This window comes from Gossypium hirsutum, chromosome D10, assembly GCF_007990345.1.
Source record: "Gossypium hirsutum isolate 1008001.06 chromosome D10, Gossypium_hirsutum_v2.1, whole genome shotgun sequence".
Taxonomy (NCBI): domain Eukaryota; kingdom Viridiplantae; phylum Streptophyta; class Magnoliopsida; order Malvales; family Malvaceae; genus Gossypium; species Gossypium hirsutum.
This window is the reverse complement of record NC_053446.1, coordinates 53985381-54001173: the sequence shown is the minus strand read 5'-3', so window position 1 is coordinate 54001173 and position 15793 is coordinate 53985381. Positions and strand designations below refer to the sequence as shown.

The 15793-nt window shown below is 31.1% G+C and overlaps 2 protein-coding genes across 2 annotated transcripts; one reads left to right on the top strand and one right to left on the bottom strand.

Annotated features, from left to right (window-relative positions):
* The first annotated feature begins 7196 nt into the window (after positions 1–7196).
* On the top strand, positions 7197–12376 carry LOC107916250 (probable boron transporter 7). The gene is made up of 14 exons (XM_016845410.2): positions 7197–7394; positions 8265–8370; positions 8479–8561; positions 8764–8956; positions 9093–9231; positions 9325–9490; positions 9599–9765; positions 9962–10135; positions 10263–10358; positions 10457–10573; positions 10682–11001; positions 11168–11447; positions 11759–11896; positions 11980–12376. The coding sequence occupies exons 2-14, from the start codon at positions 8267–8269 to the stop codon at positions 11989–11991; spliced, it is 1989 nt and encodes a 662-aa protein (XP_016700899.1). The 5' UTR covers positions 7197–7394; positions 8265–8266; the 3' UTR covers positions 11992–12376.
* A 164-nt stretch (positions 12377–12540) lies between these two features.
* On the bottom strand, positions 12541–15553 carry LOC107916251 (pyruvate dehydrogenase (acetyl-transferring) kinase, mitochondrial). Its single transcript, XM_016845411.2, has 6 exons — positions 14819–15553; positions 14103–14361; positions 13771–13951; positions 13475–13622; positions 13161–13374; positions 12541–12898 (listed from the first exon to the last, which is right to left on the bottom strand). The coding sequence occupies exons 1-6, from the start codon at positions 15065–15067 to the stop codon at positions 12840–12842; spliced, it is 1110 nt and encodes a 369-aa protein (XP_016700900.1). The 5' UTR covers positions 15068–15553; the 3' UTR covers positions 12541–12839.
* Between the last annotated feature and the right edge of the window lie 240 nt (positions 15554–15793).

Here is a 15793-nt window from a genome sequence, read left to right as displayed (position 1 = left end):
TCAATTTAAAAAAAAAATCAAATTTGACCATAAACCTTTTTGACTAAGAGTCGAAATGATATTTTTTTAATCATATAATACTAACTAAAATGTTAATTTTTTAAACATGATAACCTGCATGACAATCCACGTGTGCTCCATGCTAAATTTTTTAAATTTTTATAAACTTATTTTTATATATTTTTAATTTTTATAATATTTGAATTATTTGTTGATGTGACATATAAGACAAATGATGTTATATTAGCACGATGTGCACATGAATTCCCATGCAAGTTGCCACACCAACAAAGTTAAAAATTAATGTTTTAGTCATCATTTTCATTAAAAAGAAAACGAATTGACTCTTTTTTGAAAGGTTAAGGGCTAAGTTTAGCTCAAAAATAGATTAATGACCAAATTGACAGAAAATGTAAACGTTGAGTGCTAAATTTATCATTATGCCAATAAAATATTATAAGCTTCAACTTTTGTGTAGGAAACAATAAAAAGGAAAACAAATGTTAGATTGACAATTCAGTAAAATGTGTTTTCAAATAATCTTACATTTTATCAAAAATTTTACCCTCCAGCTAAATGAAACAAATAAGATAATATTACATACCCGATGGTGTACTAAATAAATAATCTTACATTCCATCAATCAAATAGTAAAATTTTACCCTCCAACTAAATGAATCAAATAAGATAATATTACATACCCAATAGTGTACTAAATAATTTTACATTCCATCAATCAAACAGTAAAATTTTACCCTCCAACTAAATAGATCAAATAAGATAATATTACATACCCGATAGTGTACTAAATAATTTTACATTCCATCAATCAAACAGTAAAATTTTACCCTCCAACTAAATAGATCAATATACCTGATAGTGTACTAAATAATCTTACACTCTAAACCATCTTTATTACTGTTATGCATTGACTAAATATCTTAATTAACATAAAATATTAAATTTAAAATTAAACTTTTATACAATATCGAAAATAAAAATGAAATAACATGATTTAAACTCGCATCAAATAAATATCTCAACCTCGTACAATACACTTTTATGCCTAAAATAGCCCTAGCCCCACAACATTATGATGTAAGATAGGTGTTATTCGTCAAATTTTGATGATTCTAAGTTTCAAATCGGCAAAGCTCATTCATGGTACTAACTTTTATATAATTATAATATACACCTTCGCTTCGGAAAATAAATTAAACTTTTGAATATAATATTATGGTGGTAAGTGTTGATGGAATTTTTAAGTAAATAACTTTAAATTTAAATTATTATGAAAATTAGAAGAAATATGAAATTATTTAAGATATAATAGTCGATTGAGTCTTAGTTCGATTGATATCGATATTGTTATTAGTGTAGAAGGATGTGGGTTCAACTGCGCTGAAGCGCATTATACTCCCATTTAAGGGTTAGTGAGAGACTATAGGTAATTTTAGGCATTATATAAAAAAGAGTAGTCTTGGCGTCATCAAAACTAGATGTACATGACATAAATATCAAACGCATTAAAATCTAAATAAACAAATTATTAACATGTAATTATTTCTTTAAATTGAATAATTATGAAAAAGTTATATAAAATATATTATATTATCAAAGTAACGTAAACATGACACACATACATAATGTGTTAAAATATATAGGGGTGTTCATAGTTCGATTAAAACTGAATTAATCGACCAAACCGATCTAATTCGATTAATGGATTGGTGGCCAAATTTAGTTCGGTCAAAGGTCGGTTAATGATTTTTTGAAATTTTGGTTATCAATTAATTCGGTTAATTACCCAATTTTGAACCGGCCAAATTAACCGAAATAAATAATATATTATATATAATATATTTTTTATTAGTAATGTATTTTTTGAACTATTATTTTTTATATTAATCGAAATAAATAATATGTTATATATGATATATTTTTTAACTATTAAAAAAATGAACATTAGCAATATATTTTTTATATGTTTTATACTTATTTTAACTAAAAGACAAAAACATATAAATTTCGATTAGTTCAGTTAACCAATCGAATTAACCAAAACATTTCGGTTCAGTTAATGTATTTGAAAAAATTCAATTCGGTTAACGGTTAAAGATTTTTACATTTTGAGTAATTCAGACTATTTGAACACCCCTAAAAACATACATATAATCAATTTTTAATGTATGAAAATTATATATATATTTGGGAGTATGAGTAAGGTATCTTTCATGTTCATTTTACGGTTTATGAAAACTAATCATTTTGGGTTCATGGTTACTCTTTCCAACCATGTTGCTCTAAAGTTTGAACATAAATTCTCTCCTTTAGAGTGCAACATGTTTTGCTACTATACTCAAAATTTATCGATAAGATTATATACTTTTTTAATCAACCCGAAAAAGCTATACTAAATGTGAGATGAATTAATACATGACTTAAACAATTTAAAATAATTAAAACAAATAACATTAACACAACACCAAATTCACAAATGCATAAAAATATACAAAAAAATTAAATAAATAAAAACGTGTAAAAACTCGAAAAATAACATAAATATAATATAAATATATGAATGCATATATATAATTAAATAGTACCATTTAAAAGTTAATTAAATTTAAAATACTTTTTTTAACAATTTTATTATAAGTTGTTGTCATATCTGCTATTTTTGACACAATGCCTAAAACTACTTATAGCCCCTCCTTAACCCATAAATAGCAGGATAATATGTTTCAATGCACTCGATCCCACATCCTTTTACATTGACAATAATATTCATATCAATCGAGCTAAGACTCAATGTACTAAATTTAAAATAATTAAAATACATGTAAAAATAATAAAATCGATACCTTAATTAATTCTCAATATTTTTTCTTAAATACTATAAATACCCTTGTTGAGTTAACCTATCCCATGCATTGGGAGGACTTTTATATATAGGGTTTTTAGGGAACTTCTATATAAAGATATTATTATAAATGGTATATAATCACATATATTCTGACAGTTGGTTTATTCTTAAATGTCATAATGACATTTGATTTCAATTGCAATAGTCAACCTAAGCATTTCGGATATGAAATTTGGTTAAAATTTTCTAATAGCCCCTATACTTGCGAAAGTTATACATTTAATCTCTATATTTTAATTTGGTCATTTTTAGTCCTTTTATTTTTTAATTTTTATAGTTTCAATCCTCACCAAATGATAACTATTAAATTCAGTAAGTTAAATAATGTTAGTTTCCAAAATATGATATGGCAAACATATTATAATATGTATAATACCAAGTCAGTTTGTTATTTCCACATATTACTCACTAAAATTCCAATTAATGGATTAACGACTGTCATTTGTATCAATACTGAAATTTCAAAATTGGAAAAGTGTAGGGACTTAGAATGATATAATTGAAGAATATGGATGAAGTCTACAATTATATGCATAGTGCATGACTAGTAATTAAAGTGAACCAACTAAATTTAACTGTTACTATTTGGGTCAAGACTAAAATTTTAATTTTGAACAGTGTAAGGACTAAAATTGACCAGTTCGGAAAATAAAGAGACTATTATTGATTAAATTAAAGTACATGAACTAAATCCACAACTTTCGTAAAGTATGGGGACTAACATCAAAATTTAACCAAGTACTTTTCCCATTAAATTATAGCCTTATAGCCTAACTGCAAATCATGTGAACGTCGTTATTGAATTTTGTCAGTGTTCACTTGTCGTCACTCGCTAACAAATTAATCACAATTTCCAACTGCCTCATATATATTTTATATCAAAATTAATTTTAATATTAGTAATTTACGGTATATAAATGGCTTATATATATAAAAGTCCTTAAGAAAAATGCAAAAAAATCAATTAAGCCCCTATATTAAATTCACATTCAATTAAGCCCCCTACCATTAACTAAAATAATCAATTAAGTCCATCCGTTAACGGTTTCCATCATTGACCACATTGACTGTAAAAATAAATTGACAGACCAATCAAATTGTGACACGTGACAACTTTTGATTTAATCTAATACTTTTTTCCCATAAAAATAATATCAATAACAGAAAATATTTATAAAAAATATAAATATTAAAAATATATGAAAATTGATATAAACTTATAAATATTATCAAAAACATAAAAATTCTATAAAATTTATAAAAGTAATAAAACATATTTAAAAATTTATAAAAACATATTAAAATTCTATTAAAATCATAAATAGTATTAAAATTGATATGAACTTATAAAAATTATAAAAAAATCATAAAAACTTGTACTAGACCAGATCAGCCGATTGGACTGATTAGATCAAAGTCGACAAGGGTATCGATTTGGAGAAAGCCATTAAATCAATTGACTTGGAAATTGAATGTTTGAACCAATTTTTTTAATATTTTAATATTTTATTTTATTTAATTGAAATGAACGGATCAATTGAATTGGCAAACCGGTGGCCTGACCAGTTCGACCATCGGTCCGATTTTGAAAATCTTGGCCAAAATATTTCATTCTACATATGCTAATAGTTGGATAATGAAATTTTAATTTGATAAAAAATTTTAAAAAATAAAAAATCAGTTCAACCGCTCGATTCCCAAGTTAACTGGTCTAATGAACTCTTTCCGATTTCAGGCTAACCAGTTTAGTACAAGTTTTTATGTTTTTTTTATTATAAATTTTTATAAATTTAATCAATTTTAATATTTTTATAATTTTTAACAATTTTTATTGTTTTTTAAGTATTTTAATACTTTTTTAATTCAAAATATTTTAAATAATTTTTTATTAATTTTATAATTTATTAGATTTTTTATATTTTTATAATAATTATAATAATTTATAATTTTAATAATTTTAATAATTTTATATCAATTTTAATATTTTTATAATTTTATTTTATTTTTTTATAATTTTTTATGAGAAAATATTAGATTCAATGAGAAGCTCCACATGTCACTATTTGATTGATCCGTCAATTTATTTTGACCATCAATATGGTCAATGATGAAAATTATTAACACAGAAGCTTAACTAATTATTTTAATTAACGTTGAGAACTTAATCATGCGAATTTAATACAGAAGTTGAATTAATTTTTTACATTTTTAAGGGTTTTTTGACATATATTTTAATTATTTAATTGTTTCGTATTAATATTATTTATTAATTCTAAAATTATTAGATTGAATAGGAAAAAAAAAAACAAGAAAAGGTTCATGACTGGGGTGGGGTCTACGCGGTTTTGGCTGGTGTCCTTCGTCTGCCCGCCCAATGCAACAAATTCCTCACGCGGAGACTTCTTAAGCCGGATGGATTCTTCATTGATTTCTGACAAATTTCTCTAATTGATGAAACTATAACAATGTCAATTCAAATTTAAAATTAAAATAAAGTTTGTTAAATTATTACCTTTTTAAAACCTATGATTTTTTTAGTATATTTTACACACTTAATTTTCAAAATAAAAATTTAATGGTTTTCAATTTAATTGGGATTGTATAAAATTTTGATTATATATCGTCTTTTATCTCTTTCTAATAGGAGAATGACAAATCAGATTTATCCTCCTGATTTTCAACTTTTTTCTCTTGAAAAAATTAAAATCCAATTAAAATTGCTAAAACTCAAGAAAAAAATCTGATTTGTCATCCTTCTATTGAAAAGAGAATAAGGATTAATATTTTAATAATCCAACTGTCTTTAAATATATATTAATAAAGACAATATTTTGGGTCGATATGGTAGAGATATCAGATCAATTTGAAAACTTATATAAATCAAGAATACAACTATATTAATAAATTTAATGGTTGAATTGCTAAAATATTGATTATAGAAAATGTTATAAAAGTTGTGTAAAACTACAATGTAAATGGATCTCTCCCTTAAATATAATTATCATTATTAATACATGTTGGCAGAGGCAAATTTAGGGGGGCTAGCAGGGCCCGGCTTCTCTTAAAATGAAAAATTTTCCATTTTTAGTCATTTTTAGTAAAGGTAAAATTGCACTTTGGCCTCTTTAAAAATAAATTTTTTTAATTTAATCGTTTAAAAATTACATTTTTACTATCGTAAAAATTACAATTTAATTTCGGCCCCCTAAAAGAATTTTCTGATTTCGCCCCTGCATGTTGGATCAATGAATAAAAAGTCTCTCGTACCTTAACTTCATATTTAGTTAAAGACTAATATAATCATATTTAAAACTCGTGGCCAACATCTACCCCCTTAATGGGCCTACAGAATACGAATGATTAGTTACTGTGCTCGCTCCGGTAGATACCTTGAGAAATAATAAAAAAAAGGATTAATATAATTATTAGACATCATGAATTTTTTAGCCCTCCAACTTTACAAAAAAAAAATTTAACCCTTCATTTTTTTTGTCTCTCTAGCCTTTGAACTTATATTTTTTTGTCAAATTATCTCAAATGGATAGAAAAGTTATCGTTTGTTAACTTTGCCGATGTGGCATTCACGTGGATTACCACATAAATGACACGTCAATATTTAATTATGATTTTTTTTTAAAATTTAAAAATATCTTTTAAATTTTTTTATTAATTTTAATGATTTTAATTTTTAATATATATAAATAAAATTAAAGGAAGAAATAAATTGTTATGAATAATTATTTCTATTACTAAAATTGATGTTGATATTTGATCATAAACTACAATAATCATATATTATTTGTATTACTAAAACAAAACCATTGACGTGTGAAAGCATTTAACCCAAAGGAAAAGAATGTTGTTTGTATTTCCCTAGTACAATGTTTTTGACAATATGATTAGCTGGCAACATCTTGGACTTCTCCTACACTGCCAAATAAAAAATGAAATAAACGAGCGAAAAAAACATACAACATATGACAAAGGTATAATTATGCTCCAGTCCCTGTATTCTTCAGAATTTTCAACTTTAGTTTTAGTCTGATTTAAATATCAAAATCTAATTCATAACAATGTTAACTGACTCTTGTTAAATTTGAATCTGTTATCACATAATAAAATGTAACGAAAATTGATTGACAGTAGTATCAATTTGAGGACTAAATTTAAAATAAAAATAGAGGGAGTAAATTTTATAAGTCCAAAAAGTACAGGGACCGGATAAATATATATAAAGCTATGAGAAAAATGATGAAAATATAGGTTGGTATAGTATAAAGGGTCAGTGGCATGGAACCCCTCCCTCACCTTCTCAGCCTCTCTTCTCTGTGTAAACTGCAAACAGGGAAGAAGATTTTAGACAGTTTGGTTTCCATTTCCATTTTAAAGGAGGCATAGGAGAGAGAGAAAAAGAAGAAGCAGAAGTAAAATCTAACTTGAAAACTGTCTCCGGCGCCGGAGTTTCGAGGTCCGTCGCCATTTTTCTTTTCCAATTTTCATTTCAGTGATGTTACATGCTCTTTCTTTCTTTTTTTGTTGGATTTTACGTGCATGGGCTTTCAAACATAGAATCAAAACAATGAAAAAGAAAAAAAACAACTCTAAATGTGAGTAACTTCTCTATTGTTTTTTTCCTTGGAGATTTTGATTTTTTTCCCAATGTAGAAAATGTGGGGTTTTCCCCTGCTTGTTTTATAGTAGAAATGGAAATGTTCCACTGTTCTCTAGTTGAATCTTGAATATCAACCTTTTTTTTTTGTCTTAAAAAAAGAAAAATGTGAGTAAAATTACTATGTTTTGTAGTTTGCATTATGCTGATTTTTTCGGGTAGTATTCTTGGTTCTTTCAGAAATTCATCTTCTTTTACACATTATTGGTTTCCCCCCCCTAGATTCAGCCTGCCACAGACCATTCATCTGAACGGTTGTCATATGTATTGTTTTATGAGATTTCTATGAACTGTGTCAGTAACAGCAGATCAGATGGTTTTTATATTAGCTTTATTTTGGATGGTTCTGCTATATTCTATGATGTCGTTAATAGTAAATTACAAATCACATGTATCCCAGTAATGTTGGTAATTGATTTTCTCTTTATTAAGGCAATTGTATCATGATTACCACTGGTGTTCACAAAATCCACATGCATACATGATATATACATGTTCTCTTTAGTGATGTGCTTTGCCAACTTCTTAGAGATATTTTATTCTTTGCACTGTTTTGCCTATGTGATTAAGAGGATGTTTGGATATATGTGTTTCTATCATTGTAGAAAATAGATTTATGTAAAAGCTTTTTTTTTTTTTTTTAAATTTTAATTGCCCTTGTTGAATCAGTTATGGGAAACATGAAAAGTCCATTCAAGGGGATAACCAAAGACATCAAGGGAAGAAGCGTGTGCTACAAGCAAGATTGGGTCAATGGACTTTGCTCAGGCTTTCGGTATGTTCATGTTCTTCGTTTTGATGTTTCTGGCACTACATTTTGTTCCTCTGATGAAGATATTTTCGATTTTGATTCTATTTCATTTTTTTTTTTTATTTCTAACAGGATATTTGCTCCTACTTTCTATATCTTCTTTGCTTCTGCTCTTCCTGTTATTGCCTTTGGAGAGCAATTGAGTCGAGATACAGGTAGTGCATTTGCTTTCTCCTTAAAATGAGAATGTTCAAAAGCTAGCATGATCAAGGATGAGGTTACTTCAATGCAAATCATCTTATCTCTAAGATTATTAATGCTGGATATTAGTGCTGAAAACTTATTTATCCTATTTTTGTCGAGTTTATGGCTTTTCATGAATAAACCATACGATTGTTTTTGTTTTTCTTGTTTCAGACGGTGCCCTCAGCACAGTGGAAACATTGGCTTCCACAGCTATTTGTGGAATCATTCACTCCATTTTAGGTGGGCAACCTTTGTTAATAGTAGGTGTTGCAGAGCCAACAATTATAATGTACACTTATTTGTACAATTTCTGCAAACGAAGGCCTGAGTTGGGCCAGGAGCTCTTTTTGGCTTGGGCTGCATGGTAATGAATGTCATTCCTTCTTCTTTCTTTTCCCTGATTGTAATTTTAAAATTATTATTTAATATTTTTCGAGCTTCTTGATTCAGCAGAAATGTTCTCATTGCTTAATTTCATTTCTTTTGTTCTCTTTTCCCAGGGTGTGTGTATGGACAGCTATGCTGCTCATTTTTCTTGCTATATTCAATGCATGCACCATAATCAACAGATTTACAAGAGTTGCTGGAGAGCTTTTCGGCATGTTGATAACTGTTCTTTTCCTTCAAGAGGCTGTTAAGGTATTGAATGTCTTATGCAACAAAGGAATTGTGATGTTTATGATGACAAAGTTCTGTGGTTTAACCTTGATAAGTATAATGTTTGGATCATAGGGAGTGATCAGTGAGTTCAATGTTCCCAAAGGTGAAAATCCTAAGTTGGAGAAATATCAGTTCCCCTGGCTATATACAAATGGGTTGCTTGCAGTCATTTTCTCATTTGGGGTTCTATTCACTTCCCTAAAGACTCGTAAGGCAAGATTGTGGCGTTATGGAACAGGTACATCAACTCACTAACTGACATTTACTGATTTGACAGTTTCACTTGATATTATTTGTGGGGCTTTTTTTTTTTTTTAAATCTTGTTTTTAATGGCTTTTCTTTCAGGTTGGATTCGAGGTTTTCTTGCAGATTATGGGGTTCCCCTTGTGATCTTGTGTTGGACAGCATTGTCTTACATGATACCTGGACAAGTTAGTTCTGGAGTCCCCAGGAGGCTGTTCTGTCCACTTCTTTGGGAATCTGAATCATTACATCATTGGACAGTGATAAAGGTAAGTTATGAATCCATTACTTTATTTGTTCCCTTTCCAGGGATCTTATGTTATTGATATCTTATAATTGAACTGTCTCTAAAATTCATAACCTTAAGCTACAATCTAGGAAACATTGGAATGTTTGTTTGGTGCATACCTGGTTTTTCTAATCAGATGAAAGCCGCAATAATTTTATATTCAACTCTTGTTACAGGATATGGGAAAGGTACCAATAATGTACATCTTTGCTGCCTTTATACCAGCAGTAATGATAGCAGGTCTATACTTCTTCGATCACAGTGTTGCTTCACAGTTGGCACAACAAAAGGAGTTCAACCTCAAAAATCCTTCTGCTTACCATTATGATATCTTATTGCTAGGAATTATGGTACTTATCTTCCGACCTATTCTCTCTCCATAGTTCCCACCACCCCCTTTTTTTTTACAATTTATATTTTTCAAATATATATATATTTCATACTAATATCAGGCTTAAACGCTTCTTGTCATTTCAGACTTTGATTTGTGGGTTGCTGGGACTCCCTCCTTCAAATGGGGTACTTCCACAATCTCCCATGCACACTAAAAGCCTTGCAGTTCTCAAGAGGCAGGTAAGACATCGTACTTTTGGGAACCATTCCTCTAATTGCCTGATTCATATGATTCCCATCAATCTAGATTCTTAGACTATATAATCAATCAATTGCAGCTTATTCGGAAAAAAATGGTACAAAGTGCCAAGGAGGGCATATCGCAACTAGCAAGCAACTCAGAAATCTATGGGAGGATGCAAGCTGTGTTCATAGAAATGGACGAATCTCCTGCTGTAAGTACTATAGGCTTGTAATACTGCATATACTACTTTATATGTAATGCATGCTTGCAAAATATTTAATTGGCTGAAAGTCTCATTAGAACATAATTTGGATTGCAGCCTACTTCAGTAGATAAAGAGTTGAAGAACTTAAAAGAGGCAGTAATGAAACGTGATGGTAGGGAGAATGGAAAAGAAAATTTTGATCCTGAGAAACACATTGATGCTCATTTGCCAGTTAGAGTTAATGAGCAAAGAATGAGCAACTTGTTGCAGTCCTTCCTTGTTGGACTTTCATTGTGTGCTCTGCCTGTGGTAAAAATGATACCTACCTCGGTACTGTGGGGATACTTTGCCTACATGGCGATTGACAGCCTCCCAGGGAACCAGTTCTGGGAAAGGATGTTGCTACTGTTTATCACCCCTAGCAGACGTTACAAGTAAGTCATTGTACCTTAAGAATAAACTTACATAAAAAACAGGCATTTTATGAAAACATATTTGATGATTTATACAAAGATATATTGTATAGAAGCAGTAGCACAACTCTGATAAGAAACTGAATGTGATGGTTGATATGGTTTTGCATCTTATATCTTTGAACAGAGTCCTTGAAGGTGTTCATGCATCATTTGTGGAGTCAGTACCTTTCAAGTCCATTTTGATGTTTACACTCTTCCAGTTGGTATACTTCCTGGTATGTTTCGGGGTGACATGGATACCTATAGCTGGAATACTGTTTCCACTGCCATTCTTCCTCCTCATCAGCATCAGACAGCACATCCTTCCAAAGTTTTTTGCTCCTGAACATCTGCGGGAACTTGATGCAGCTGAATATGAAGAAATTCTTGGCACGCCACGCAGAAACTTAAGTTTATCATTCAAGGTACATCCTTTTTGGTCCTTTCTTATAATTTGTTGTTTTAGATCCAGAGCAATATTTGCATATGCTAGTAGTAATTACACTAATATTTGCGTATGGTAGTAGTAATTACACTAAATTGTTTGGCGTTTCGACCTGTGGAACGAACTTATGGGAAGGGTTTCCTCTCCATAACTGAAAATCTTAGCATCTATGATACAGTTTTTCTTTCTATGCTCTAGCGCAGTTTAAGTTATAAATGTTCCTTTGATTTAAATGAATTTATACTTCTTTTCATATGCACATTGATCGCAAGCATGGTAATGTTTAAACAGGGAAGGGAATCATTTGTTTCTCACAATGAAGGGTCTGAAGACAACTTTTCTGATGCTGAGATATTAGATGAAATGACAACGCACAGAGGAGAATTGAAGCTTAGAACCGTAAGCTTTAAGGAAGAAAGGTTACATCAGGTATATATCTCTTTAAACTTTCATTTTATAATTCAATATTCCATTACCAGTTCATCATCCTTATGCTTGATTGTGGAATACAGGTTCATCCATGAGAACAACATTAATTTTTAGTGTTTGATGAGCCGACTACAATGAGGATTGCTAATGGTACGGGATTAATATTTGTATAGACTAAGGGCAATATTGAGAATAGCACTATTTTAGCTAGTTTCAGTATAAAAGGGAAGCCATTCACGTGTACATTCATCACATATGGAATGAAAAGATTGTCCCATGAGAAGATTGTCCAAGAATTTTGCTTTTCTGATGAGGAAAAATAGAGTAAAGGAAGCATTGAACCGTATTTCCCCCTTTTTCTTCATTTGCACTTCTATTATTTTAGTCCTTCCAAATTAGGCATATCTGCTAGAATATTACAGTGACGATAAGGTACATTTCACGTTAAAAAGAAATGGAAAGACCGATTCTTTTATTGAATTTGTTGTTAAATTATGTTTTTCCTTGCATGAGTGGTAATAATAAAAGAGCATGTTTCATTTTGCTTTTTCTCCTTGGGCCTTTGACCAATGTCCCATGGCACTCCCATGAGCCATAGTGGACTCCCTTTGCAATTGCAACTGAAAAGGTATGACCTCAATCTCTTTACTTCTTAAAGTCATTTGTTTCGTAGATGCTGGATAGCATCGAAGCATACCAAGTTACATGTTTGAATCAAGACTGTTGGCCTTGAAAAACACTATTTGGTTCCATGTTTCGACATTGAAAACAATGTTCCACCAGCTGGAAATAAGAAAACTATGCAGGAGGTGAGGTGATTGTACTTGGATTATACAATATTTATTTTAATACAAACACTTTGATACATTAAAATCCCCCCCCCGCCCCCTTGTTCATCGCTATATTTCCCTCCTGGCGGTGCAGACCAAGTAGAGAAAGAGAATCATGGCAATGGCTCTTGTGAGTCTCCCAAGCGAGACAAATGAAGATATGCATCAGTCCCTGTCAATCACAACCCAAAAGATATGTTAGTTATCTGCTTCTATAATATGAACAATCCTTTTGGCTGTTGCTTTCTACTTAAAATCTACCTTGAGATGCCAGTGCCAGTGCCACCTAAACAATATATAATGCAACTATATGTTCATGTATATGCAAAGATACATATGATTTCAACCAAATATGCTTGCTTACAAAGCAAAACAGTATGACTGTCTATCAACATTCGATTGTTAAGCAATCAAATCGTAGCAAATGCACTCACCATATCCTTCCATGGAGATAACTTGAAGATCCCCTCCGAAATACTTTGCGTACAAGCGGCTTATAGGTATTCCATAACCGTATCCTGCCATTGTTATTCTATCATCTGTCCCAAGATCTGTATACTCATCCAAGGGGTTTTTGGCAGTGCTATAAAGGTAAGTGAAAATTTTGGGAAGACCACTTCTTTTTATGCCACCCCCCTCATCTGAGATCTGGATTGCCAGTTAGACCAATTAGTGTTGTTAGACAACAAGTGAAATTGCATATTTAAATGAAAATTGTATGGACAAACATTAAGCATGATAAAACTACCTTTATAGTTACATCCTCGATTCCCTCGGCAACTATTATTCGAACAGGTGGTGCAACTTTATCCGAATACATAAAGCGCTCTTGGACAGCACGCAGGGAATTTTTTACCAACTCGAATACCATAAGTTGCAAGTGTGTTGGAACGTAACTGTCACGCAAGAAAACAGATAATATGCAGGACGGGAAGCACAAGATCATTGGTTAACCATACGTATGACTGAACTAAAGATAAAGAATGGCTCCAGGATGGAAACTAAATGGATCAAATGTGACAAACGTGAGATAAAGCAACTTACGGGAATGTAAAACTAGGATCGCCGTAGATGTTAATATCAGGTGCACTCCCATATTCGCGCAAACAAATAGCACGTGCAGCCTCGCTAGCATTTTTTGCCACCTCCACTGGAGACATTTTTGTATGTATATAACCCACAACATGTGGAGAAGGATTCGGTTTATGCAACTTGACGTGCTGCCCTGGTTTCACCAAAATTTAAACCATGCAGAGTGTTTAGACCGAGCTTGAATATACAGTTGCAAATGTGGTAATGGAAAACATTTAGCAGCAAGTGTTGCATCAAGAAAACAACAGATTCATCACACCAAAACTAATGAAGTCGAAACTAACCAATAAGCATGCGGATTCCGATCCGTGACAAGTAAAACCGATCGAGAAACTGATGAATCTCATCAAGATCCTCATAAACAATCTTGGGATCCATTCCTTTCTTCAACTGTTGAACCCCCAAAGCCATTGTAGGGACGACGTTGTTGTGTCGCACCTTGATAGCCTTGATCATTTGTGTAAATTCCTTCTCATCATTTATATCTTTGATCTCAGGGAAAGACCTTAGGTCACGGAAGGAATCCAAGTACCAGTCTCGGACCTATGAATCACAAGTTCAAGTAAATAAGTTATATCTCTCCCCATTTCCAAAGCTAAACCATTAAGGACTGAAATTGACACAATAGGTAAAATTTTATGAAAAAAGCAAACAATTTCTTGGATTTTTAAGTGAAATTCTATGTCTATATTAGATTTAGAGGCCCTAAAAAACTCAGCAGGGACTGCATGCATCAAAATGTAAGGAAAGAGCAACAAATAACTTGAAATCACAAGGCAGACCACATGAAGAAGAATCTACACAATAGAGTAAGAAGGAATTACTACTAATCATGAAATTGAAGGTTAAGATCTACTAACCACTATGCAAAATCAGGTATTTAAAGGCTAAGTGGAAGTTGAAGATTGAAGATCCTTTTTTTTGGCCAAAAAAGTGAAGCAACAAGCCATCCAAGACATGGAAATTTAATAAAGGAGAAAGAAGAAGAAAAAGAAGAGACCTTCAAAGTAGCAGGCTTTTCAGAAAGGCCATAAGGGAGGGTATCAAGCTCAATGGCTCTACGAGCAATCCTAATGGGGAGCTCCTTGTGGAGGAACTGACCCGAAATCAACAAGTTCCGGTCAGTGGGTTTGGACCCAAACTCCATCATGTGCCTCAAGCTCACCCCTGTCTGCTTCATGCAACCCCATTTATGCACATCCTCAATTAAGCTCTTGGAAAAAGACTCACACGCCTTCTTGGCCGCCATCACACCACCTCCCCTAGCTGTAACGATTATAATTCATCCAGGAAACCCACCATGCAAGTGCCAGAAACTTTTACTAGGGAAAATGCTCAAGATTATCCAAATAAATAAGAGAAACAAAAACAACACCCAAAACAAGGAGAAGCCTTAACACTAACTGAATTTTAGTTGGACAATAATGTAACGTCTAATATAATTACTAAAACCGAAAGAGAGAGAGAGACAGAGAAAAGAAAATGACAAAAGGAAAAAGCCATGGAAAACTGGGTTTTACGATTGCAGACGCCATTGAAAACCCATGACCATCATAGTATATTCTTTCCCCAGAATTTTAACTGTGATTTTAAAGCATCAAACACAAAACAAAAAAAGGGCAATTATCAGACCCTGCTGAAAACTGAAAACCTCTATTCCTTTGGTAAAATGATGGCTCAATCAATTTATCTTCTTTTTGTTTTTTCTTTTTTTTGGTTATTTCGATTAACAAAAAAAATGCATGCATATATATATTGGAGACGAGAAAAGTGCATATATACATATATATATATATCTGCATATTAGTTCGCAAAGCCGGTTTTTTAAGGGTCCATTATCTATTATTGTTGTAAAGAGATTAAATATCAATAAAAAAACCATTAATATTTGATAATATAAGGAAATATTTATTAATTCAAGTAATTATGATTTTTTTGGCACTTTTTTAAGTATATGAACGTTAATTTGTGATTC

Excerpts from the sequence above, each read along its gene's own strand:
- LOC107916251 (XM_016845411.2), bottom strand. The coding sequence starts at position 15,067 with ATGGCGGCCAAGAAGGCGTGTGAGTCTTTTTCCAAGAGCTTAATTGAG. Across the intron at positions 13,623-13,770 it reads GATCCTAGTTTTACATTCCC|TTACGTTCCAACACACTTGC; the intron begins GTAAGTTGCTTT and ends CTTGCGTGACAG. Across the intron at positions 13,375-13,474 it reads TCGAGGATGTAACTATAAAG|ATCTCAGATGAGGGGGGTGG; the intron begins GTAGTTTTATCA and ends CTGGCAATCCAG.
- LOC107916250 (XM_016845410.2), top strand. The coding sequence starts at position 8,267 with ATGGGAAACATGAAAAGTCCATTCAAGGGGATAACCAAAGACATCAAG. Across the intron at positions 8,371-8,478 it reads GGACTTTGCTCAGGCTTTCG|GATATTTGCTCCTACTTTCT; the intron begins GTATGTTCATGT and ends TATTTCTAACAG. Across the intron at positions 9,491-9,598 it reads ATTGTGGCGTTATGGAACAG|GTTGGATTCGAGGTTTTCTT; the intron begins GTACATCAACTC and ends CTTTTCTTTCAG.